This window comes from Manis pentadactyla, chromosome 6, assembly GCF_030020395.1.
Source record: "Manis pentadactyla isolate mManPen7 chromosome 6, mManPen7.hap1, whole genome shotgun sequence".
Classification (NCBI taxonomy): domain Eukaryota; kingdom Metazoa; phylum Chordata; class Mammalia; order Pholidota; family Manidae; genus Manis; species Manis pentadactyla.
The window spans coordinates 122420064-122447910 of NC_080024.1; the positions used below are offsets into that span (position 1 = coordinate 122420064).

The 27847-nt window shown below is 44.4% G+C and overlaps 1 protein-coding gene across 6 annotated transcripts; it reads right to left on the bottom strand.

Moving 5' to 3' along the window:
- Positions 1–1906: 1906 nt before the first annotated feature.
- On the bottom strand, positions 1907–23129 carry ZNF24 (zinc finger protein 24). 6 transcript variants are annotated; one of them, XM_057504115.1, is made up of 4 exons: positions 23107–23129; positions 6885–7387; positions 6491–6638; positions 1907–4385 (listed from the first exon to the last, which is right to left on the bottom strand). In XM_057504115.1, the coding sequence occupies exons 2-4, from the start codon at positions 7302–7304 to the stop codon at positions 3847–3849; spliced, it is 1107 nt and encodes a 368-aa protein (XP_057360098.1). In that variant the 5' UTR covers positions 7305–7387; positions 23107–23129; the 3' UTR covers positions 1907–3846. The 6 variants fall into 6 exon arrangements, with proteins under 6 accessions (XP_057360098.1, XP_036787452.1, XP_036787454.1 ...); XM_036931557.2 differs by lacking the exon at positions 23107–23129 and adding an exon at positions 9316–9469; XM_036931559.2 differs by lacking the exon at positions 23107–23129 and adding an exon at positions 9208–9323.
- Between the last annotated feature and the right edge of the window lie 4718 nt (positions 23130–27847).

The following is a 27847-nucleotide window of genomic DNA, read 5'->3' on the forward strand; positions in this document are numbered from 1 at the left end:
TAGTCACACACACGCATAAGGATATATAAAAAAGATGTTTACTTTGGCAATGTAATAGCAAGAGAAAAAAAAATAAGGGGACATATAATGGTATTTTCATAGTACTAAATCCTATTAACTATTAAAGACCTTGTGATGCTTTTGAGACAAAATAGCAAGCTGCAGAGCAGTACACAGATATCATCTTACATAAAGACATCATTTGTACATATATTCATATGGATAGGGCTACATGAATGTATACTCAACTGTGGGCAGTGGTATGTGAAGTGCTGGAGAAAAGAGTCTGTTCTTTTGGGTATCATTTGTTCTGTACAAGGATAGTAATTTTCATAATTAAAGAAGGAAAAATGGGCAATTCACAACAGGAAATGCAAATGGCCAGTAAACAAAGATGTTCCTCATCAATAATAAAAGAAAGGTAAATTTTGCCTGTCAGAGTGGCAAAAATATTTAAGGACTCAGGGTTTTGGGAATGTAGGCAAACAGGCACTCTATTAATATTAATGGAGTCATAAATCAGTACAATAATTTCTCAAAATGTTAAATGTGGACATTCTGACCCAATAAATCCACAACTAGCTATTTATTCTAAAGGAAACCCACACAGGCAGCCAACTATATATATAAAGATGTTAACTGTATTATCTGTAATAAACAAGTGTTATAATACGTAGCCATAAAACAAAATGTCTACGTCAAAGTGGGAGGGAAGGGGTGCAGTACATGTAAAATGGGGATATGTACCTACCTCATATGGTTGCTGTGAGGATTAACAGTCCATGGTAAGGTGCTTCTAACAGTGCCTGTATACAGCAACCCCAAGTGTCAGCTATTAACACATTTTTGCCTAAATAGGTATATGCCTGGGAGAATTACAAACCAAATTACTACTTCTGAGTAAGACTATGAGAAGGAATGTTCTTTCTCATTTTACAATTCTGTACTGTAGAAAATTCAAACAAACTTGTTTAATAGCTTTAACATTTAGTAACTATAAAGAAAGCAGAAAATTTATCAAAGTTTAACAGCAGTCACTCGCACTGTGAAAAATACATGTCCCTGGAGTCAAAGAATTTTGAGTTTTTGCTGTGATCAGCCACATGCAAGTCACATGACCTCTGAATCTTACTTTCCTAGCCTACAAATCTAAGTGAGATAGGTATAGTGTCTAAGCCAATGCCTGGAATGCAATACATAGAACACTTATATAATGTGATAGACTGGATGTGAATGTGGGGAGCTTCACCACCAAGAAAACCAGAAGAAAACTTAGCAATAATGAGCAAATGCTAAGTGGCTATTGGGCAGGTTATCAACAGTCTGCGTGATATTATCATTGACTGCAACTACAAGATCACCACATCATCAGAGGCTGGGCGCTCCCCAGAATTGCTATGATTAGCTATGTGCATATAAATGAATGGATGAAATCATAAATCACTGAATAGTTATTTTAAGTCAGTTTGTCTACTGAGAGTTTAACTCACCTAATAAGAGATAGTGAATACACAGACCGCCACTTCCTTTTCCTATGTACCATTGACCAGGCTTTTTGTGTCCAGCCCATTTTCTCCAGAGAGCCTTGCCTTAGCCTTGGAATCCTTTCTAAACAAGGAGTATCAGAGCTGGCAAGACAAGCTCATACTTGCCAACTCAAATACTTTTTCTAAGCTCTTTTATACCAAACATCTTTGGCATTTATGACAAACGTACCAGAGGGAAGCTTCTTTGCACACAGGGAAGATCTAAGATCTAAAAATGGGTGAAATTATAGCCATTGAGGTTGCTCCCTTCTTACACTCTGATAAAAGAACTGTCATCCCAGGAGCAATATTCCAAATACGCCACCTCAAAACCCACATGTAAAGAGCCAGTTGTAAATAAATAAACCAACTCAGGAACATCTTATCTTAGAGTGGAGTAGTTTATAGCTTTATTGGACATTGATTTGTTTCCTCTCAGCCACAAGAGAAATAGACCCAAACAAAAGTCCCTACATTTTCCTGTATAACTTAAAATACATTATATCATTACTACATATTTATACTTCAATAAGTCTTAATCTATAAAGCACATTTCTTATAATTGTTATCAGAAAAAAATCTATAAACAAGCTCCATTCTGACTCACTTTTCCACCAGCTGGCCTTGCATTTATTACTATGCTTTTTAACAGGCTCATGCAAATCTCGCCTTCTTTTTTTTAATCTGATCCAAGCACCAGATGCAACCAAAATCTCTGGAACTATGAAATATTTTTATTCACATGGGCTATTTTCCACACAATTATGCCCACTATAAAAAGCCTTTTCTCATATTCTGTATTTTAACTTCCAGAGTTTTCCACTATTCACAGCAGAACCACAGTACTTGGGATTCCTCAGCCAAGGAGTATATAATCCTACTACTACAATGTATTACTTTAATACACTTAAAAAAATGTGTTAACTTAAAATTTTTTAAATGAAAATCAATTCTGAGTAAGATAGCTGTTAATAACCTAGTTATTTTTTAAATAGAACAATTCAACTTAACATGTTAAGTACAACCTCAGTGCTACTAGAGATTGATTAGTTTTTTTTAAAGACCCACAAACCTCCAAACTAATAGAGTATCTTATACTCACCTCTTTAGACTGTTGGAGAGCCGGCTAGTTCTTTTGAACTGAATCTTCCTTTCCCCCAATATAACACCCTGGTAAGAGAACTGTGACTCTGGAAACCTCAGAGGTTACCTCCCCTAGGACTACTCTGACAGAGTTAAGAGGTAACTCATTAAACAGCTTTGTACCAAACCCACAATGATTTACAGTGGAAGAAACACCTACCTACTTATGGTAGGGTTACAGTACCTAGCACAGGGTCTTGCCGGTAGAAAATACTTAATTATAAATGCATGGCTGCTTTGTTAGCTTGTTCAACCCTCTGTACCAAATAAAATAGCAAACCTGATACTTGTTGCCCACTTGTCAGACTTTTTTCTGTCCTTAATAAAAATGAAGGCAAAATAAGATTTTCAAGTCTGTTTTCTAAAAGCCAAGAGACCATTACGCTATATTGCCCTTCAACACTGCCATTCACTACAAATTCTTCCCTAGTTGTAATTTCTACTTTTATAGTTTATAATTGTTTATTGTCTAGACTCTGTCACTTTCTAATAATAACGGGAAAACACTATTTTCATTAGTGGGATGCCTAATTACAGATAGGATAAGCTGTTGAGTTTTTCTTCAGGCAAATAATTAACATTTAGACAAATTCTTGATATACTTCAGTTCTTGGATCAGAGTATATATCTTCCCTATTCACTTTTAATGTTCATCACCACTTCTTAATCTGAGTTTTAAGGCTCATTTACTCTGAGGCTTTTGATCATCCTTTGTCTTTCATTTTCTGAAATACATATTCAAATTAGGTGAAAGAAAACAAGGATAAATTTTCAAAAAATGGTTTTGGTTTTTACATTTTTAATTCCTGTTCCCTTTTAATGTACACAGGAATACCTTGAAAATAACATTTTAATGCTCAACACAGAAATATGTCAGTCTATAAAGGAGACTTTAAGAAAGGGCTGAAGAATCAGGTAGTTCATTATTTGGAAAAATAATAATATAAACATCACATGTAAGATTTAGGCATTAACACCTGAATTAAGTTTAAAATTTCAGTTTCTGGGCAAGTATGACACCATTTCTCTCAAGATGAAGTAATAGTGGGTGAAGATTTTCTACATTTCCCGTGTATTTTCTAACAGACTAGAAGGAAATAAAACTATTATCATTTCATGTTTTTGTCTTCATTTCTGAAGAAAAAGACCTGAGTGCTGACATTTTTTTTTCAATTTCTTAAACTTTCACAACATTCAGAAGTTTTTCTGCATTGTGTCTTCGCTGATGTCTAAAAAGATTTGAGCTTTGACTATAGGATTTCCCACACTGAACGCATTCGTAAGGTTTCTCCCCAGTATGGATTCTCTGATGATTAATAAGCCCAGAATTCTGGCTAAAGGCTTTTCCACATTCAAGACATTTGTAAGGTTTTTCTCCAGTATGTACTCTCTGGTGTTGCACAAGGATAGAACTTCTGCTGAATGCTTTCCCACATTCAACACATCCATAGGGTTTCTCCCCACTGTGGATTCTTTGATGAAGAATAAGAGCTGAGCCCTGACTGAAGTGTTTTCCACATTCATCACATATATGTTGTTTCTTTCGAGAGGGGTTTCTCTTTCTTTCAAATCTGCCCTTGGGGAAACAGGCTTCTCCATATTTAAAAATTTGAGGAACACCTATATTGAGACTGCCAGGAACTTCATGAGATTCTGCTGCTGAAGCAATCTCCTGCTTTGGTGCTAGTGCTCCATTTTCAATTCTAGCATCATCATCTGAAATGAACAGAAAATGTAAATATCACTCATTTCCTATTCTGTGAGGAAAGGAACCTGAAGAAAAAAACTTTTTTAATGAACTGAAAGTAAACATCTCATACATATGTATAAAAACAGCACTCCGAAAACCAGTGTTAAGGGAGCCTATTCTCAAAAAATGAATGATTATGAGACTAATGAGGAAACAGCATGACAACATAATGAGGGATTAAAAGGTTGTGTCTGAATATAAATTGGTACTGTAAGTGAATGGGTTTATACAATGGTAGTCAGTAAACAAAAGGAGAAAGATGGCAGATTCTAAGATTGTGATGCAACTAAGTCTGGATGAAACTTCCTAAGAAGAATAAAATTAAACTGCTACTAGGAGAATCATAATTAATAATATTTTGCTTTAAGATAGGGAGAAATTACATCAAAATACAATGGTACAAATAATAAGCAATCTGTTAGCGACTATTACTGGACTGAGTTAGATAGGAAATCACAACGAAGATTACACTAATGTAATGTCAGAACATATGAGTCCTGACAAGGGCCTAAATTAAGCCAGGAGCATCCTGTGTTAACTCAGGACATGACACTTATAAATTCAGTATGCCCTTAATAAATGAAAGGTTTTTTGTTTTTTTTTTAAAGAAACTTGCTTTGGTATTTATCATGGTACTCAGAAGAGTTATTTCTAAACCCCAGTTAGATGTGTCTAATCAAAGAAAAGTGTGAATTACCAACACGAAGTACCATCACCACCTGCAGGCAGCAATATGCGGTCTCATTTAAGACTCTACTGAAACATCAAACCTTGAAGAGTGAAACAGTTATTCCAGAGTGAGCAGCAGCACTCACAACAGTAGTAAACAGCAAGCAAGTCTACAATAAATGATTAAAAAAGGGATAAAGTCAGGAGAGAAGGCTGACAGAGAGAGAGTGAAGGGCTGGAAACGTTTAGTGAGGCCTGGAGATTTGAAGAATAGAGAAGCAAGTGGGATAAATGGGACAGAAAGAAGTTCCCAACTGTGGTAGAGACAAGGCTGCTGAAATTAAGCTATTTAAAAACAGGTGAAAATCATTCTAAAATTCAAGCAAGCAAGGAAGTTTTCTATCCAAGAAAAGGCCACATCCAACAACCAATAGTGGTCCTCAAAATTTACTATACAGAAGAAATGTCCATGAAACATGTAAATCTGCAGATTCTCAGCTGGCTTCAGCACCACCCCAGCAGTTCTGATTCACTAGCACTGTCCCCTCAGATGGGAAGAAAATCTGATCAGAGCCCATTCGGTGGCACACCAACATTATCTATAGCTACCTCAAGAAATGATTCCCAAAGCCATCTCAAACAAAATCTCATTTCAATTCATATAAATATAAAAAAAAATTCAGCAGTTTTAGGAATGTACTGGTCTATAACTAAGTATACAAATACGTGGAGTCAATTGCCAATATACTGGGGAAGACTTATCTAAGTGAATTATTACCATTACAAGTTTTTCAATTAGTATTTCTGTACTTAAAGCACATTATAGCCAGAGAACCTATTTTTGCGTAAGTACTTTAAAAAGGTAGAGAGCTTTATCTGAATGTTATTTCTACAAATTACACTTCTTAGAAAAAAAAAAGCCTCTAGGTAGGATGTTTAAGAAAAAAACAAAAACAGCTAAATATTTTAAAAGACCTCAGTGAAATAAAAAGAAAAGAGCTAAAGAGGCTTTAGGTAAGCTTATTATAGCAGCAGGATTAGGCAGGTGATTGAAAGGATGTGAAACAGTTGGCAAATAAGCAGTACTGCATGCAAAACAGAGGGCCCTAGTCTACAGGTGGGTGTTGGCTTGAAGTTAGGCAAATGCCCATCTGAAATGGACAGGTCTTCAAGAGGTGAAAGGGAAGGAAAGGCTGATGATACTAATGTCTAGGAATAAAAGACCTGAGGTGCATGAACCAATTGTTATGAGAAAAGAAGCAAGATCCTACAATATGTCTATGTCTAAGATCAAGTTAAGGTGATTAAAACCCTCTCCCACACAGAGAGAATAAGCAATGAGTTCTGGACAAAAGGCCCACACTCTTTCACTCTCTAGCCCACATGGAATTCTGGTCCATACCACAGTGCCTTAGGGAATGAAGCTCCCAAGATGCCCACTTGAGCTGGTTTTCCACAGCATCAAGCCCAGAATTTGGTAGTCCCTGAGCTTCTTCTTGAGATACTATCTCTTCTACTAGCACTTCTCGTTTTCGTCGGCGGAGAGAAACCTGTAAATAATAAAGTTTGGTTTAGTTGAGAAGAAATTTATGAGTACTAGAACTAAAAACACGTAAGAGAAACCATACAAAACATACACTACAGGGGCCTAGATGACAAAGCAACATAGATAGTGGAGAGCAGTTAGCAGGGGCATATATATAATTCTAACTACTTAGTTGACTGGAATTAACTCAGGAGCTTTGCCTGTTGCTATGCCAATGCTTCTGACCCAGAAAATGACACAGTAGGCTCACCGGCTGTCCAGGGTCATCTAGTTCACTCTCTAAATCCTCCAGCACTGTCACTGCCTCCTCTCCATTTTCTGGATGATGCTCCCGAACCCAAGTCTGCAGCTCCTTTGGTAGGATGGCAACAAACTGTTCCAGCACAACCAGCTCCAAGATTTGCTCTTTTGTATGTGTTTCTGGCCTAAGCCATAGACGGCAAAGTTCTCGAAGCTGGCTCACAGCTTCACGGGGTCCAGGTGAATCCTGGTATCCAAACTGCCTGAATCGCTGTCGGAAAACTTCTGGGTCAGGGAGATGGTTCCAGGGGATACTTGATCCCTCTTCAACATCAGGATCCTCCTCCAGCTTCACTCTCAGAATTTTTTCCTCTTCATCTGGAGTTGGGATGATAAGTATAGAATCTTCTTCCACTGACTGTGCAGACATCCTGATTTATAAGTCTTCAAGAAAAGACAATCAAGGCAGGATACAGGCCTCGGGGAAATACCCTTTTTTCTTTACAGGTACTCCTGAGACACAAGAAATAAAAAATAAATGAATGCCCAAACACCCTAAGAACTTAGACATATATTAATAAAGTAAAACATATCAATTAAAAATTACAATCAATAACCTACACCATAAGTTGGCAAACTACAACTCACAGCTAAGTCTGGCCTAGTGCCCATTTTTGCACAATGCTTGTATTAAGAATAGTTTTCATATTTTAACATGTTTAGAAAAAAACAAAGACTACTTCAAGACATGAGAAAATGATATGAACTTAGAATGTCTGTGTCTATTCGTTCACAGTTCACACTACAATGGCAGAGTTGAGTAGTTGAGATAGACACTATGGCCTGAAAAACCTATTATTTACTATCTGGCCCTGTAGAGAAAAGTTCACCATCTGTCACCTACCAAATCAACAAACCCTATTTCAATAGTCAAAAGAATCCAAGAAAGAACCAGCCTACCTCGGTGTTTTCTAAATGCTTTTGACCTTGAAATACATTATTTACAACTCAGGACTGTTGTTCCATGACACACTTAGGTCAACACAAAAGCAGGGACTGTTTTTATTAGCTGCTTTAAATTTTTTTTAACAAAACGTTTTTCTAAGAGTTAAGAACTATTTTTTACGTTTAGAACTCCCTGAACTTAAAAATATGTGAAAAAATATTCATTTGCTCAGTAACTGATGACATAATATTTTAAAAAGTAACCACTAGATCACATACAAATATTATTCAGTCACCTGCTACAACATAACTACATTTAAATCTCTTATGACAGGCATTAGTCACAACAAATTCTATGAAGAGAAACTCTTGCAGTGGCCCAGAATCTTGTCCTGACACTGGGTGACTCAGTCTTCCCGGCTTCTACCTTCAGAGAGACCTTGTGCTATTTCTGATCCTTTCCTTAGTATTTGCACAGTCATGCCCAAGCCATTGTTTACAACACACATTAGGAATGAGCCATGCAGCTAGCTACTCAAGATATCTATTCAGGGCCCAAACTCTGAAAACCAGTAACTTTAAAAAACTTCTTGTAACTGTACCAAAACTAGTAACCTGAAAAACTGTAATACATACAGTTTTAATTAAGTGCTCTTAAATTTAATTTAATAATACAGACAGGTAATACATACAGTTTTGATTAAGTACTCCGCAGTGTGGCGGCCTTACAAACAGGGTGCCAACAGGTTCGCTCCTATTCCAGGACCCTACCTATCTATTGCTCAAACATTCTACGCAAAAGAGATTTCTCTTCCTCTCATGTTCTCAATGGACAGCCCGCTCGCAGGATGTGAAGGACGCGCGGTGAGTGGCAGACCCGAGGGTCCAGGTAGCGCTTGGGCGGAGGGCCTCTTACCAGGTGTTCTTCCCGCCTCACTCCTGCAAAGTGCCGCTGCGAACCTCGCCCTGCCCCGCCCCGCCGTCCTCCAGCCCCTCTCCTCTGCACTAGACCCAGTGGATTTTAGATAACCAAACGGCACCCTGTCACTACAACCTCCGAGGCACGGCACTTCCGCCCCCGTCCAACGAAACTACAAGCCCCGGCAGGCCCCGCGGAAGGCCCGCCCCCTCCGACCTCCGCCCGAATGGAGTCCCAGAACTCTCCGCGAGACTCCAGGGCCTCGAAACAGAACAAAACCGGCCGATGGGGGAGGGGGAGGAAGAGGGGGACCGTGAGGGTCGCGGAGTACGCAGCGGATGGAAAGTATCCCAAAGAAGCTGAAAGCCCCATCTGGCTTTCCGTCTACCCCTCCCCGCCCCCCAGCTGCTAGGCGGGGAGACCGCGGCCTGGCCCCCGCTCCTCCAGGGAAGCCGAGGAAGGTCCCTACCAGACTTGCTGAATGATTCCAGCCAAGCGATCCGCAGCCCTAAGCCAGCGGTCCTCTCGCGCCCTTCCCCCTCACCCCCTTCCCCCGCCCCGCCACTCTCGCGCAAACCTCCGGTTTTGGAACCACAGCAGCTTCGCTGTCCACAGCAGACGCTGAGACGCCACTCACAGCAGTTTCCCAGAAGCCCGTGGCGCGGACTGCTTCCGGTCTGCGGCCCCAGGAGGCGGGGAGAGGCAAAGCCCCGCGTTGCCATGGAGATGCGCCCAAAGCGGGGGAGGGGCGGCCGGACGACAATGACTGCTTTGAGGCTGCGTTTGGCCTCGCGCCTCCCTGCCTTGGATAGGCTTCTGTGTTCCGCTTAAGACAAGGGAGAGAAAGAATTCTGCCATTGGGACAGTCTTAATGGTTTGATAAGCCCTTTCACATGCAGTATTTCATGTGGTCTTCACAGTAATCTTCTGAAAGATGTAATAAAAGCTAGTGTTTATGACCGTTTTACTTCTGCATTGTACCAGGTGCTGTCACCGTGCTTTACACGTCATTTAATTTTCACAACAGCATCATGGTAGGAACTTTTATCCCCCTTTCACAGCTGAGATCACTGATGCACAAATAAGTAACTTGCCAAGAGCTCATAGTGGGAAGCAAGATTTGAAACCAGAACATGACTCCAACCTTTGGCTCCCACTACATGTTACAGAGCTTTATTTTGACTGATTTATCTGTCAAGGAAACAAGATGAGACTCTTAACCAAGAGCTTTGGCAGCAATCTCACAGTGAATTTGCAGAATGCATGGCCATCTGACTTCAGGCTTGGCATTTTATGCCGCACAACAGCTGCTGATATGATCGTTTAAAAACGTAAGTCAAACCATTTAATTCCCCTATTTAAAGGCCTTTAAAAGATTCCCCACTGCCTTAAGTATGACATAAAAACTTACACTGGCCTGCAAAAGCCCTGTTAGGCAGGGCAATAGATAACGAGTTGGGTGGAAAGAGAATAAGGCCAGTAAAGCCCACTAGAAGGGACTCAAAGAGTTAACCAGTTAAAAATAGCTCAGAAGGCTAGGAGCAACTTGGCCTAGAAGTTTGAATACTCCACAGATAAAGAAAAGTATCTCAGCATAGCCAATGTTTTCACTGTGTCAGTTAGAACATACCATTGTAAAATTTACTTTAGTCTGCTCAAAGTCCCAGCTTATTCAGAAAGAATTCTATCTTAAAGCTAAGATTGTATTTTAATCAAACGGACGGTGCTCAGCCCACTTTGGAGGCAGGGCAGACAGTCGTGACCGATATGCTTCCGGACATAAACTGATATCCCGGAAAAGAATCAAAGCAGTATATTTGTTTTAAGTCAAAAAAAGAAGAAACTTAATGTCTTATCAAAGACGAATTTGGCAGGTCCACACCTGGCCCTTTGTCGCTTTCCTGAAGATCCTCAACTGCCTATAAAATCCCAGATCCTAAAACCTTAGGTGCGCTCCTCTCTCTGAGGTCAGCTGAACTTTTTAAGTGTGTAACTTTAATAAAACTCTTTCCCAACCTTTCAGTGCACTCCTCTCTCTGAGGTCCCCCGCACTTTCTGAGTGTGTAGCCTTAAAACTTTATCTTAACCTTTCAGCATGCCTCTTCTATAAGGTAGCTCACACTCCCCTTTCTCCAAGTGTGCACTTACTCTCTTTAAATAAAGCTTAAACCTTTCAGGACGCCTTTCTTCCCTGAAGTCGTCAGCACTTTTTCTCTCTTTAAGTAACTTTAAATAAAACTTTTACTCTGCCTCACTACTGTGTCTCTGCCCTTCAATTCTTTGTTGTGGCGGGAACAAGAATCTGGAAAATACACCCCCGCCCCAACACCCCTGTGGTCTGTTGCCTGCATGCCCTCTCTGACCTTAGCTCTTAGGCTCATTTTGCCCCTGGACCGTCAGCCTCACTGACCACCTTTCCTCTTGGAAGCCTCTGGACCCTTTGTAGTTTAGTAGGAATTATTTCATTTATTCATTTCCCCATTTTTGCTTTGTTTTTGTCTGTAAGTCCCATAAAGGCAGGGCCTTTATTTGTCTTGATCAACCCAGTATTCCCACTGTAAGTCCAGAGAGACAAAATCCTGGGGCAAAATACCTCTAAAAACCTAAATCAGTCAAAGGGAGAAATAAAGTTAAAAACCCATTTATTGCTTACAAACTGCAGTCCAGGGACATCTCTCTCCTCTGCTCCTGAGGAAGCAAGCAAGGAAGCAAGCCAGCCCCTCCCTTTAAACTCTCAGGTTCAGACATGCCCTCGGTTGCCCAGGTAATCACCCATTGACATGGAGATGAACTTCTCTCCACCCCTGAGGATATGCAAATAAACTAAAGCCAGGCGAGATACTCTGGAAATATTACAATTTTACCCACAGGCCACCCCTCCAGAAATCTTGCCTTACAATCTGCTCTCACCCCTTCTTCCTCAATGGTCCCTGGGTGAGAAAACTGGAGCATTGTAACCAGACTAATGACATAACAATAGCAACAGCAATAAAATTAAGATATCCTCAAGTGGGAGTATTCAGCTAGGTTCAAAGTCTTACACAGATTAAGTCCATAGCTTGTCCATTCCATAGGCAGGCAGTAGCTGAGGGTTCAGAGCAATAATCATCATGCGGCAGCTGCAGCCAGGGGGTGCTTTCCGGTGACAAGGACTGTAGGAGAAAATAACCTTAAGGGTGATAAGATGCATGTTTTAATGACACCAGCATAGGCAAATCTTGTCCATCAGGTAGGATACATACAAGAGAGTGGAGTGGTCTTGTGATAAAACAGTGACAGGAATGGGATCTTATCCTGGTCTAGTATACCAGACTTTCACCCCACTCCCTGTGGGAGTTACAGATGGGTCGATATAGAGGACTACGGGAGGTATATGCACTGGCCTTAAGACAAACAAAACTTCCCCGCAAGATGCTCTTACCTCCTGGACGTTTTGGGTACACTACTGTGACCTTTGGGGGCCATTCAGGTGTTACTCCAGGAATACACAGGAGACCAGCCTCCAGGCCTTTTCCCCCAGGGACCAGAAGGGCCAGCCATCACTGGTTCATGTGTCGAAATGTCCAGGGCCAGCTCCATTCAACAGTGTCTCCAGGGCTTAATGCAGTAGGGACTGGCAGCAGGATGTTGCTCTGCTGGCCATATACTGGCTTCAATAGCTCCTCTGGTTTGAACATACAATGTATAGGAGAGGCAGCAAGGTGTGTGAGCATATCCACAGGGCTCAAAGCTCCTTTACGTGGCTTCTCATTCAAACGCTGCAGCACTGTCCATAGGCGAACCGGTAGAATATTGGTGTCTGACTTCAGGCCTTAATTGCTGCCACAGTTCTAACAATATTCTATTGGGCTGCCCATTGAGTTTTTCTTTCACTACCCCAGCCTTTATCAAATCAACCCACATCTGGGTCCTTGAGACCTTCACAGGGCCTTTGCACTTCTCCTTTCAGACGTGGACTGTACTTCCCTCCATGCCCTTATTGTTTCAAACTACCCCAGATCTGCTAAAGTAGGAGAAGCCTCATTTATGGGTTGCCCTAGGTGGGGGGCAAGAGTATTCACTAGGGACCCAAAGAGATGTGGGAGCTGTATGCAGTACCAGATTTCTCATTCCTATAGTGAACACCTCCTCATCAGGGCCCTGGAAGTCCATATTATAGATGGTATTTTTCATACCCAATTCCCACGGTGCCTGTTGGAGCTCTGCATACGTTTTCCAACTACTGGGAAAATATGATAAATCACCCTGATAAGGCCAAACTATCCTGATGGCAGCTGTCAGCCATTCCAGAAGTGTCTGATTCCCTGAGGTCTGATGGGCATTTTGCAACTGCTGCCAGAGGGAAGGGTGAGTAATTAAGGAAGCCATTCTACTCATCTCAGTACCCGACACAACACAACGTTTTTCACTCCCATATCCCAGAGACGTAAAAGCCACGTAGGCAGAGATTTTGATGGCCTCTGCCTATACCAGATGCTCATGTCCACCAGCTCATCCTGGGTATAGGGGCGGGATGGAGTGCTCCACAACCTGGGGAGGGGGCTGCTCCTCCCCCTGAGGAGTCCATGGTTGTTTCATTTTTATTTTCTTAATTACAGCTGGTCAGGCCTTTAAAACAGGAGAAGATGGTACCTCCGGTGGGGGCCTGGGTAGCGGATCCACCAATGGCCCTGCCTCCTCCTCTTCTCCCTTGGGCTCCTCCACCAACGGATCCTCCTCCACCATGTCCGGGGCTGAAGGCACTACTCTTTCCTCCCCCTCCCCAACGGCCACCTGCAGTGCGACTTTTCCTGCCATCTGCCCCCTTGCCGCTGCTAAGGAATCTTCTAGGAGCATGACCTGCCTTTTCAGTAACTGTCTCTCTTCTTTAACAGCATCCCATAGGTTATTGCCCAGCTCATCCAAGTGATGCTGAAGTGTGTTTCTCTTCTGCTTAAGTCCCTCAATAATTCTTTCTCCTGTATAACATTTTCCACCATCTCGATGAAAAGATACCATGCAATGCCAGCCACTATACGGCCCCTAAGGTCTCCAAGCAGTCTTCCAAATCACGGAGGGCTAATTATGTAACTTCCGGTGTGTCCACCCTTCCCCAGTTCGGGGGAAGGCCCCACCCATCTAAGACATACTTAAACGGAGATCAGTTCCCCACTAGGGGTTCCCAACTTGGAAGCCCCACAGCTGAGGCGATAATAACAGGTGAAGCAGCATCCTCTGCTGCTGCATCCACTGGGGCCTCCCCACCATCCACAAGAGCAACCCTCCCAAAGGTCACACCCATTATGACAGATTTTGGGTTCAGAGGCACCCTGCTGGCTGCCACCAGATGTAAGTCCATCCAGGGAGAGGAAATCCCAGGGCAAAATATGTCTAAAAACCAAAATCAGTCAAAGGGAGAAATAAGATTTAAAACCCATTTATTGCTTACAAACCACAGTCCAGAGCTGTCTCTCTCCTCTACTCCTGAAGAAGCAAGCAAGCCCCTTCCCTTTAAACTCTCAGGTTCAGGCACACCCTCGGTTGCCCAGGTAATCATCCATTGACATGGAGATGAACTTTTCTCCATCCCTGAGGATATGCAAATGCACTAAAACCAGGCAAAAAACTCCGGAAATGTTATAATTTTACCCACACCCAGCTAGTTCTGAGATGCTTACTGCCTGTCTAGTACAAAGAGAACTCAGTAAATATTTGTTGAATAAGTGAATGAATTGTGGACAAGTCACACTGCTATCTTTGCCAGGTCATCACATGCCAGGCATCAGAAACCACACAAAAGAGCCCTATTGTTTAATGTCTATATTAAAAGTGCAGGTCCAGCCTTCCAGAAGCATTCCAAGATCTTCAGGCTTCAGCTTTCTGCCTTTCAGTAAAGTGCTCTTTGTAAAGTGACCTCAGCCTCTGCTGCATTTGTGAATGTGAAAGCAAGAGAGCAAGCTGATGATTATATAGCACTTCTTTACGTTCTGACTGGAACTTTGTCTTCCCAGAGGCCATGCTAACTCAATGCCTGTTCTCCATTTAGGAGGCTTCAGAAATCCAGACTTTTCATGCTCCAACTTGGTTATTGCCACTAACTCCTTTGACTGCCCTTCCCAACATTTCCCTCTTTTGCCATCTTAGAGACTAGCTCAAGGTGATGCCGGGGTTCTTGTTTGCAGAGCCGAAGAATGAGCTTCACAAACAGTCAAGGTAGGAAAGCAAGGTACAGGCTTTTATTTAGAGATAAAGTGAAGGGACAGAGCTCCCGGCTCATGCCAGGAGGGGACAAGAGAGTCCATGGTGGTGCATTGTCTAGAAGGTTTTATAGGCAGTTGAGGATTTTTTAGAGAATATGAAAAAACTTAGGGGTGGGGACTTGTTAAGTGGTCCCTGAATATTAAAAATTAACTTAACCGTAAGGAATTTCCTGTCTTGATTTCTCTCTGAGACACCAGCGCTTTGGTCTGGGAGCATTATCAAAAGGCTGCCTGCCCAGCCCCCAAGGTGGGCTGAGGTATTGTCTACTTGCTAAAGAATCCTGCCTCTTGAACTTGCTGGGTGTTAAAATGCAATCTTATCTTCAAGATGGAATTCTTCCTGCCCTTTACTATGCTGTTTACAGCTGGGTCTGCATGCTAAGTTACTTGCTCAGTTTGCAAAATCACCTCATCAGATCCGAAGAAGGAAAGACAGCACATAGGCCTGGGCCTTTTAGTATGCTAAAGTGAATCTTCCACATGGTTACAAAAGTTTAGCATAATAAAACGTGTGCTACTCTTCTTTATCTGGGGAACATTAACTGATTTCACTGAAGAATGATTTTAGAGCTCAATGTTAAGCAGAGTTTTAGCAGGGGGGGGTTCCTTGCATGTAGTTACATTGCTCTTACTGCAAATATCCCGCCCTGCCCCCTCCAGAAGCCCTCACCCTACTCTGACTACATCCATGGTCCCTGTCTCAAAGACATTTGGTTTGGTTTGCTTTGCTTTGTTTTAAGTGTTTTTTATCTAATTAATATTGGAAAACAAATAAGAATATCAAATACTTGGGTAAGTTGAAAACATTGCAAAATGTTACAAAATCCTTTGCTTGGGATTGGTTATTTCTAATTCTTTCTAAGAGTAAATGGAAACTTGAGGTTTTCCTCTCTAATTTACTCTCTTGAGGGCAGGGATTGACAACCACTTTGAAACCATCCTTCTGATCCCCACTATGTGGGCTCTTTCCTGAACGGTGGCCACTATTGCCATCTTAAAGATCTAGCCAAGATAGAGCATCACTCCAGAACAACCCAAGTGTACGGAATGGCTCCATACCAGTGAGACAGGGACCATAAGTGTAGTAAGAGTAGGGTGAGGGCCTCAGGAAAAAGCAAGGCAAGACAATTACAGTTAGAGTGGTGTAACAACATGCAAGGAAACCCCCTACCAAAACTCCATGTTAAACATTAATCTCTAGAGTCATTGTTCAATGAGATCAGTTAATATTCCCCAGATAAAGGAAAGTATCTCAGCATAGCCCATGTTTTTATTATGCTAAAGTGGGTAAGTTGGGGTTCCTATGGCCAGGATCCTCACTGAACTTAAACCACCTGATGATGTAACTGGCCCTGTTGCTAGGCTACCGCTTCTGCACTTTCAGGCAATAAGCTATTATTGCACTATATGGAGTGCTCGGCCCAGTGCTCTGGGCAGAGGCAGAGATGATAGTGCTTGAACTACTGCCAGGTAATAAACCTTTTCATCCCAAAGAAATGTTCTACTGTCATTCCTTTGGTCACACTGAATCCATAGTGAACTTGCAGGGGGATGAAACCAATTGGTGAAATCAGCAGGGTTCATTGTTTACCAAGGAAAAGACACGCTGCTCTTATGGGAGGGGTGCTTCAGGGGGCTGCGCCCATGAATGGGAAAGCAGTGGACCGTCCCACAATGGGTACGTGGTCTGAGGTGACTTGCCTCCTAGAGGACTGGGCCCTGCCCAAGGACTGAAGGCAAGTGGAGGTGATACATGAGGCAGTAGGGCTATAGCCCTTGGTATAGTAAGTAGGTCTTTTGAGAGACAGAGTGCCTGTGAGGCAGCAGGGACTGTGGGTTGGCTGCTTCTCACAGTATTAAAAAAGTCTACAGAAAAGAAGGACATACTCCTGAAAAAGACCCAAGAAATGGCAGCATGAGAATACAAGCTGCAAACCTCTGTGGATTCCCTGAAGAAGGAAATGGCATTGATATGAGAGGAGGCAGCATGAGAATGCCAGCAGCAAGGTGCTGTTGAAGAGGTAAAAGATTCCTTACAGAACGAGATGGCAGCGCTGCCAGGTGCTCTGAAGGAGGAAAAGGTCATCAAGAAAAAGACAAATCCTGAGGGAAGCATGGGTGGAGGTGATACAAGAATGCCAGCTGTGAAGCATTGAGGTGAAGGTAAAAGAGCTGCTGAAGACTTAGCTAGCATTACTGCGAGGCATGGTAGAAAAGGTAAAGGTTGTAGCAGAGGAGGCACTCGAGGGAGGGGAAAGAAAGGTGCCATCAGCCCCAGAAATGGAGTTGCTGGGGAAGGATGAAGGGGTGGTGCCGGAGGCACTGACCCCTCCTGTATTGAAAGTATGCCCAGTGGTTGTAAAGAAAATAAAGACACAGCAGCCAAGAACTCCCCAAGGAGAGGAGCAGCCCCCTCCACAGGTCATGTAGCACTCTATGCTCTGCCCCTATACTCAAGCTGAGCTGGTGGATTTGGGCTCCCAGTTTAGGCAGAAGCCCTTGGAGTCAATATCAGCTTGGCTCCTGTGTCTGTGGGACTTAGGGGTGGAAGGAATTGTTCTGTCAGGATCAGAGATGGGAAAGCTGTCTTCCCTGACAGTGCAGCCTGCCTTGAGGCATTACACAATGCACATCAGACCCAAGGGAGTCACTTCCTCCTCGATTGGCTTATGGCTGCACTTTGTGCTGTGTGGCCCAATCCAGGTGATCTACCATCCTCTCCTGTTAGATGGCAGACATATGGATAGCTCCAACAGGTGTTATGAGAGCTAGGCATAAGAAATGCTATCTATAATCCAGAGAATTATGGCCCAGATGAAGAGATTTTCAGTACTGGGATGAAAAATATTATGCTTCAAACAGCTCTCACATCTCTCTTTGGGTCTCTAATGGCCATTCTTTCCCCTCACTTAGGGTATCCCATAAGCGAGGAGACACATGCAATAGCAGACTTAGGAGAGGCTGAAGCAATGACAGCTCAGAAAGAAATAAAGTCACCTACTCACAAGAAGAATTTAAAGGGCCCCATAAAGGTTACGAGGACCCAGATGTGTTTTGATGTAATACGGGCAGGAGCAAATGGAAGAGAATTAGATGGTGAAAGGGTATCTTGCAGTGACCCTCCTTACCCCAGAACAACTCAGGAGACACAGGCCCATGCAAGATATTTTATTATCTGAAAGAGAAAATGGCTGCCCCCAGAGAGAGGGAGCAGCAGCTCGTGGGTGAGGAAGCATATTTTTAAGGAGTAGGGGTAGAGTGTGTTCTGCATTGGTGATTGGATTTTCAGGGGTGTGGGTCTTAGTGCACCAGAATTTGCCTTCATTCCCATCTTTTTCTTTTCTTAATTGGGCCTCTGGGGAACTGGGCATAGAATCTCATTCTCTAGCTACTTCCTACTGGAAGGGGGCGCAGATTCTGGGGTTAGCAAGGCCATTGCTGTAGAGTTGGGGAAGGGCAGGCATCTTGAGATGATTTGTGATGTCATCTAGCTGGTTTCGTTATTCTTCATGAGAAGGCCTTGATAGCCCTGGGGGAGTAACTGGTTGATAGTATGGTTAGAAATTTTCAAAATTTGATTTTGAATGAATTTTTGGAATAGGTTAATGAAGCAGGGAAGGAAAAGGAGAAGAAAAATAACAAAGGTAACAGGGGCTAGAAGGGGCAGGAGCCAATTGAAGGGGTAAGGGAACGGATTGTTAGGGGAGTTTTCTAGGAGTTTGGAGGCTTGTTCACGGAGGTGTTTTGTGCCATCCTGGACGAGACCGAATTTGTTGGTGTGGAAGCAGTATTGTTCTTGGAGTAGGGCTCATATGCCACCTTATGCAGCTGTAAGGAGGTCCTGTTTGGGTTGTAGAGTAGATTACTGGAGAATTTGTAGTCTGTGGAGTTGAAGGTGTAAGTGGTCCCTTTGGAATGGAGGAGAATCGTGAAGAATGCATTTTTGAGGTCAAGGAAAGAGAATTAAGTTGAAGAGGTGGGGATAGTGGAAAATAAAGTATAGGGGTTAGGGACTACTGGATGGATTGGAAAAACAGCTGCACTGATAATTCTTAAATCTTGAATAGCCTCTAAGAGCCATTAGGTTCTTTGATAGCCAATATCGGGGTGTTGTAAGGGGAATTGGCTGGTCATAGTAGCTCTTTGTGTAAAAGTTCCTAGATAATTGGCTGCAGGCCCAGTAAACTCTTGAGGAGCAGCAGGTACTGAGGTTGAGAGGGAAAAGAGGCAGGGTCTTTAAGTCTGGTAATTACTGGGGGGCAGGTGGTGATAGAGGGGGTGAGGGTATCCCAGACTACAGGGTTGACCAGATGGGGTGGCAGAGGAAAAGGAGAGGGAAATGGTTTTGCAGCAGGTTGGAGGGCGAGTAAAAGTGGGATTGAAGGTGAGTCGGGGTTGAGGCGCAGTCCAGGAGTGAAAGTAATGGAAGCTCCAACCTTGTGTAATAGGTCCCTTCCCATAGGGGGGATGGGACACTGGGGAATCACCAAAAAGGAGTGAGAGAGGGCAATGCCTCTAAAGATGCAGTGAAGCATGGGAATTTGTAAAGGTTGATGAGGTGTGCCCTCTACCCCAACTATAGAGGACTGTGAGAGGGAGGTAGGTCCCCAAAACTCCTTCAGAACTGAGTATGTGACCCTGGTGTCCAAAAGGAAAGAGATGGGCCTACACACTACCACAATGGTTAGTCAGGGCTCCTGTACAGTGATGGTAGTGGTCGGGTGAAGGAGTCCTGGGCCCCCTCAGTCATCAGTTGCCAGACCCAGAAGGTCTATGTGTGGAGTGTTAGAGCTGGATGGCCTGGCACCTCTCAGTGTGTGAGGACAGTCAACAGCCCAGTGTCCCTCCTGATGGCACTTAGGGCATGGACCGGGGGGCTTCCGGGGATTTGGGCAGGCTCTAGCCCAATGACCCATTTGACCACATTTGTAGCATGGACCAGGAGGTCCTCCTGGCTGCTTCTTAGGAAGTGAGGATACCCGAGCACCAGTGGTTGGGGTAGGTTGAAAGGCCTTAGCCAGCATTTGATATTTTTGTTTACGGGCCTTTTCATCTCTTCCATTATATACTTTGAAGGCCGCTGCCAGGACTTCTGCCTGAGGAGTTAAGGGTCCCTTCTCTAGACATCTAAGTTTAGCCTTAATGTCGGGGTAACATCTTGGGTCTCAGGGTCTAAGTTTGTATATTGTAAAAGAGCTTTGGTGAGGCGGTCTAGGAACGTAGAGGGATTCTCATTTTTATCCCGAATAACCTCTTGGAGTTTTTCATAGTTAATGGCTTTATTGGCTGACTTCCTGAGACGTGCCACAAGGCAGGTGATGAATTGATCTTGACTGGTGACTTCCCCTGCCATATTATAGTTCCAATTAGGGTCTCAGTCAGGAACCGCCTCAGCACCAATTGGATGAGCTGGAGTAGTTTGGTGAACCTCATTGGCATGAGTTCTAGCCTGTTCCCAGACTTGCCTATGCTCCTCGGGCAAAAGTGTGTTGGATAGGATCATGTGAATATCATGAAAGGTAAGATCATATGACTGAGTTAGGTACTGGAACTCTTTTATGTAAGTAGCTGGGTTGGAGGTGAAAGAGCCTAATCTTATCTCAATTTGAGACAGGTCAAGAGAGAGAAAGGGACATGGACCCGGACAATGCCCTCCATAACGGCTACTTCCCATAGTGGGGCTAGGATCTGGGTTTGAGAGTGAGGGACTAGAGGGCTTGGCGCACGACTGGGTGAGGGAAGGGGAACTGGTTGTGGAAGAGGGGGAGGTGCTGCAGCTCCTGCAACAGCACTAGGGGAGCTGGGAGGGTCGGGATTTTGATCTTGCAGAGGAGGTTGTGGTGGGAGAGGAACTAGTGGTTGAGGGGGAACTGTAGGGGTTTGAGATCAGTAGGGAGGAGGTTCATCAGCAGGGTGAAAGTCAGAGGACATGGTGGGAGTTGGTGGGTGGTAGGGTGAAGTTTTTTAGAGCCAGGAGGAGATGCTTAGGATTGCAAGGGAGAGAGAGAGCAGGCTTGGTTCAGAGGTAGGAGAAAGCCTGGATATATGGGATATCTTTCCATTTGCCCATGAGCTCACAGAAGTTGTATAAGTCATAGAGAATTTAGGATCTAAAGAACCATTGGGAGGCCATTTAGACTGATTGTCCAAGGAATATTGTGGCCAGATCTCATTACAGTAGCAAATAAGCTGAAAAGGTTTGAGGTCTGGAGTGAGGTGGAGGGGTTTTAGATTATTGAGTAAGCACCCTAGCGGTGAATCTGTGGGAATGGAGGGGCCAGATCCCATGGTGAGAATGAGACCATTCACAAGTCACTGAGGTGTCCCAGAGCAATTGAGAAGGTCGCAGAGAAGACCAGACACAGTTAGGGGGTCATCACCACCTCTAACTAAGTGGTCAAGGTGAAAACACCAACGTTTGACACCTGGTACCAGGATTTTGTTAGATGAGAAGGATAACAAACCCCAAGGGGTAGAGATTCTCACCGTGGGAAAAGGCAGAAGGTGAGGAAAGGTCGACTTGGGATCAACTGTGACTCTGAATGTTGTGGTTGGGGGTGCCCCTGTACCGGAGGAGCCCTTGGGGGTGCCAGACACTCAAAGGTCACTTCCATGTTCCAAAGGGACATTTAAGTTGACCATGAAGAGGAGATTTACCAAATTGAAGGCCAGTGTTGGGCGAGAAGATGAGCGACCAGGGAAATGGATGGTGAGCCTGTGAAGGAGGATCAGGTAGTGAGGGTTCCCAAAGCAGCTCAGATTCTGGGAGGAAGAGCAAAGTCAATGGGAGAACCTCATCCGAAGTCACAGCACCAATGAAAGGGCATCTCACAGCAACCCTCCTTACCCCAGAATGACTCAGCTGACACGGGTCCACACAAGAGATTTAGTTATCTGAAAGAGAAAATGGCTGCCCCCAGAGAGAGAGAGCAGCAGCTCCTGGGTGAGGAAGCGTGTTTTTAAGGAGTAGGGGTAGGGTGTGTTCTGCATTAGTGATTGGATCTTAAGGGACAGGCGACCATCTGGATGGTGGTGATTGGATCTTGAGGGGTGGGGGGTCTTAACATGCCATAATTTGCCTTCAGATGGGAAGTCAAATAGGATCTTACTAGAGCTATGGTAACAACTGAAACCAGAGCAGCAGGTCCAGACACTAAGACCACAGAGGTAGAGGTCAGAGACAGAGCCACAAGTCTGGCCTGTGTGATTGCAAGACTTCCTGCTGGAGAGCAAGCCAACCTCACTTGAGCCTACACAGGAAGATGATTAGGGAACATGGTTTGACTGAGGGGAAGGTTGAGGTACCTGCCCTGAGGGACCAGGGGGGCACCGGAGGCCACATGTTGAAATAGCTATCCATTGGTCCCCAGTGAACATACAATGTGTCCTGGCTCTGGTGGACACAGAGGCTGAATGTTCACTGATTCATGGTAACCCTGAGTGGTTCTCCAGGAACCCCACTATCATAGATGAATATGGGGGTAAGGCTATCAGAGTGAAGCAAGCCCAAATCCCTTTGGGAATAGGGCATCTATTCCCAAAACAGTATATTGGCTATATATCATACCTGTGCATGCAGTCAGAGAATTGAATAAAGTCATACCCCTGTGCATGCTGCTGTCCCCTCTATTGCAGGCCTGATGGATACACTCAGTCATGAACTAGGAACATATATCTCCTATACATGAGTATATTTTGGGGACTGATATCCTGCAGGGTCTACGGTTGCAGACCACTGCAGGTGAGTTCAGACTGAGAGTATATGTGGTAAAGGCAGTTCTGAGGGGACATGCTAGGCAGCCGCCAATAGCTTTGCCTGTGCCTCAGGGGGTGATTAATACCAAACAATAGAAACTGCCTGGAGGGGATAAAGAGATTAGAGAAACTCTCCAGGTGCTGGAAAAGGTGGGTATTATAAAGTCCACCCATAGATCTTTCAATTCCTCAGTGTGGCCAGTAAAAAAGCCAGATGGCTCCTGGCATATGACAGTTATAGATAAATTGAATTGAATAAAAGTCATACCTGTGCATGCAGTCAGAGAATTGAATAAAGTCATACCCCTGTGCATGCTGCTGTCCCCTCTATTGCAGGCCTGATGGATACACTCAGTCATGAACTAGGAACATACCATTATGTGGTAGATCTTGCTAATGCCTTCTTTTCCATTGGCATTGAGCAGGAAAGAGGAACAGTTTGCCTTCACGTGGGAAGGATGGCAATGGACTTTCACTGTCCTTCCGCAGGACTACCTCCACAGCCCCACTATCTGTCATGGACTTTTATCCCAGGACTTGGCTACATGGGAGAAACAGCTAACAGTGCGGCTTTACCATTAGGCTACTGGAGAGAGTTTATCCCGCACTTGGCACAAATTCTGAAGCCCTTATACTGATTGGTAGGAAAGGGCATCAGGTGAGACTGGGATGAGACATGTGCATCTGCCTTTACTACAGCAAAATGAGCAGACAGAGCCATGCAGGCCTTGAGTGTGATAGACCCATCAAGGGCCTGTGAGCTGGATGTTCATGTGACTAAAGACAGTTATGGCTTCAGTCTAAAGACAGTTATGGCTGCAGTCTCTGACAGGAACTTGAATGAACTCGCCAACCTATTGGATTCTGGTCACAACTCTGGAAAGGGGCAGAGGTACAATACACTTTGATAGAAAAACAACTGGCTAATGTGTATCACACCTTCCTGGCTACACAACCCATCACTGGAATGGCCCCGATAAAGGTAATAACCACCTATCCCATCTTGGGGTGGGTATGAGAGTGGACCCAAAAACCAAGGAGTGGTGTGGCACAAACACCCACACTGGACAAGTGGGGTGCTTATCTACAGCAGCGTATTGCCCTCTCTAGTAGCCCCTTGAGTGAAGAACTCCAATGCTTATTGGGGCCAGTGACATATACTAGATAAAAGTAGAAAGAACTTGTTTTCAAACCATTAGTAGCAGAGAGTCCCTATTGGGAGGGAAGAGCCCCTATACCCAAAGATGCATGGTACACAGATGGCTCCAGCTGTGGGCAGCCCCCAAAGTGGAGGGCCATAGCTTTCCATCCTAAGACTGAGACAAATATGGATGGAAGATGGTGAGGGGAAGAGCAGCCAGTGTGCAGATTTGCAGGCTGTATGTCTTATGATCAGCCAGGATCCTTCTCCTGTAGTGGTCTGCACTGACAGCTGGGCTGTTTATCAGGGCTTGACCCTGTGGCTACCAATCTGGTACCATGCCAACTGGCTGGTTGGTCACAGACCCCTTTGGGGGCAAGAATTGTGGCAAGATTTACAGACCTGTCATCAGACTAAAATAATTACAGTATACCATGTGACAGGTCATTTGCCACCGGCAACCCCAGGAAATGCAGCAGATAATTGGCCGAGATATGTTGGTTCGAAGGAAAGCCTGCCTCTGATGTAGCCCAATGGTTACATCAGCGTTTGTTGCATGTGGGGCAAAGGACAGTGTGGGCTGTAGCCCATCAGTGGGGCTTGCCCTGGACCTTTGAAGAAGTTAGTAGAGCCTGGCAGGAGTGTGTCATATTCTCTAAAAGGGACTTACACTGAATTCCACAGCAACATGGGACAATAGCTAAGGGGCCTATACTCCTCATCAGGTGGCAGATAGACTATATTGGGCCTCTACCTGTGTCAGAAGAATATCAGTATGTGATGACTTGTGTGGACACAGCTACTGGACTTCTGGTTGCTTTTCCTACCTGTTGTGCAGACCAGCAGATGACCAAAAGAGGCCTGGAGCATCTCTTTGCTGTCTATGGCCAACCACAGGTAATTGAGAATGATCAGGGTACCCATTTTACTGGACATACACTGCAAGAATGGGTGCAACAGCTGGGAACCAAATGGAAGTTTCATGTGCTATACAGTCCTACCACAGAAGACATGATAGAGAGGTACAATGGCTTGTTAAAATCTTGAGTAAAGTCAGATACCAATAGTCTGCAGGGATGGTCAGTCCACCTATGGGCTGTCCTATGGCATTTGAATGAGAAACCCAAAAGGGAGCCCTGAGCCCCACAGACATGTTAACACATATTGCTACCTCCCCTGTACAACTGCAAGTACAAACCAAGGAAGAATCACTGAAGCCAAGGTTCGGCCATCAGAATAACATCTTGCTGCCAGCACCAACTGCACTGAACCCCGGAGACTCCATTGTGTGGATGTGGCCTTGGACCTTTTGACACATGGACCAATGATGGCTGGCTCTCCTGGCACCTTGGGAACAAGGCCTGGAAGCTGGCCTCCTGTGTATTCCTAGAATAACATCAGAGTGGCTGCCAACAGTCACAGTAGTATATCTTGAATGGCCAGAAGGGAGGAGCATCTTACTGGAGAGTTTTGTTTTATTATTATGGCCAGTCTGTGCACCTCCAGCAGCACTATATATAGACCCTTCAGTAACCCTCATGGGGAAAGGAGTAAAAGTATGGTATACTAGACCTGGAAGGGACCCCCTTCCTGCTACAGTCCTATCACAGGACCGCTCTCTTGCTTGCATCCTACCTGATGGTCATGATTTGCCTATGTTGGTGTCATTAAAACATGTGTCTTATTGCCCCTAAGGTCTTTGTTATTAGGAACCTTGTCTGGCTTGAGGATTATTATAATTTTTGTTACCTGTATCAAAATCTTGTTGTATTTTAATTTTTGTTATTATCTCTAAGTTGTTGTTATCCTCTGTTGCTATTGTGGAATCTGGTTAGAGTGCTCCAGCTTTCTCACACAGGGCTCATTCCAGAAGACTGAGAGCATGTAGATCGTAACACGAGAATCCTGGAGGGGTGGAGTGTGGGGAAGTTGGGGCTCCTATGGCCAGGATCCTCACTGAACTTAAACCACCTGATGATGTAACTGGCCTTTTGCTAGGCTACCGCTTCCACACCTTCAGGCAATAAGCTATTTTTGCACTATATAGAGTGCTCGGCCCAGTTCCCTGGGCAGGGCAGAGACACTAATGCTCAACATACTGCTGGGAGAACAAGCCTGGTAATAAAACCTTTCATCCCAAAGAAACATTCTACTGTCATTCCTTTGGTCATACTGAATCTATAGTGAACTTGCTGGGAGCTGAAATCCATTGGCAAGACAGCTAATCCTTTATAATCATGTGTATGATTCACTTTAGCATGCTAAAAGGGACTTAATGTCTCAACAAGAGTGAACATTCTAAGACCACTTTTAATAAGCCCACACCCTTAAGCCCTTTATCATGTTCCCCAAAATTCTCAACTGCCTATAAATCCCCTAGACAACACACCACCCCGGGCTCTCTTGTCCCCTCCTGGCATGAGCCAGGAGCTCTGTCTTCTCACTTTATCTCTAAATAAAAGCCTCTCCCTGGCTTTCCTACCTGGATTGTTTGCTACGTTCATTCTTTGACTCCATGAACAAGAACCCTAGCATCACCAGCACCAGGCACCCTGGCACATATCTACATAGGCCACATAAGTGAGGCTTGAACCACAGCTGATCTGAGTCTTGGAACAACACACTGTGATCCTCCCAGAACATGATAGCATGAGAGGCTTAGGAGGAGCAATGTCAAGGCCATTTGCCACTCTGTTTACCGTCTCTGAAGGAGCCTGGCATGAGACAGTTCATTGCTTACTGGGATTTGATAAGATTTTCTGCCTCACCTGCCTGGATGTCTTGCCAATGGGTTTCAGCCCTGGGCAAGTTCACTATGGATTTAGTGTGACCAAAGAAAATGACAGCAAAACATTCTTGAGGTGAAAGGGTTATACCCATCTTTATTTCCAGGTGGCAGGTCAGTCACTAGAATCCCATTTACTCAGAGTGAGTCTGCATGCAGCAAGCCAGTCTCTGCCTCTGGGCCCCTCTATCCTCACAGCCATCCTCTGGGCCCCTCTGTCCACACAGTTGTCCTGCACAGCCGTCCTCCAGGCCTCTCTGCTCAGTTGCCCCACACAGCCATCTTCTGGGCCTCTGTCCTCGGTGCTGCCACCACTCCAACCTCTGCTCTGCTCTCCTGCAGCCTTGCAGCTCTGCCACCATGTTGTGCCCAGAGCACCGGGCAGAGCTCTTTTTATAGAGTCAACAGCCATGTATTGCCCACAGGTGTGCAGTGAGCTAGTCAACCAGGGCCAGGTGAGAATCCTGGCCACAGGAACTCTCATTTTATCCACACTGGAGTACAGCTGAACACTATAAAAATGTTCAGATACAGCATGGCATTTGTGATATAATGAGTTATAAGGAATACATATTTGGTGATTCACATGACCAAATATGTATTTCCTAGGTATACTGGTCTTCATCCACAGTTCCTGAAAACACTGCAGTCTTAAAGGTGAAATGGGTATTTTGTCATGTTAATGAGACTTTTGGATCCCACCTGAGGGCAGGAGCTGAAGGCTGAATCAGCCAGTGGCCAATGATTTAGTCAGTCGTAACTATGCAATGGAGCCCCCACAAAATCCCCTGCGAAGAGCATTTTGCCATCTCCATGTCCATCTCCTACTCTGCTCTGCCTGCTCTGCTCAGTTGGATCCTGTTTCTTGATGGGAGACAGCTTCTGTGCTTGGGGAACCGCACTTTGTTCCCACTTCTATGCTTGGGGAATGCCTCTACGTGCCACCGAGACAGGCCCCAAGCTCCATGAAGACAGAAGCTCGTTTATTTGCGACACTGTCCCATCTCTTTTCATTTGGCTGTTAACTTGTATCCTTTATGAAACTGGTAAACGTGTTTTCCTGAGTTCTATGAGTCACTCTAGCAGATTAATCTAACCTAAGGGGGAGGTTGTGGGAACCTCCAATCTGTAGCCAATTTGGTTACTGGAGTTGGGAGTAGAGGGCAGTCTTGTAGGAGGGAGCCCTTAA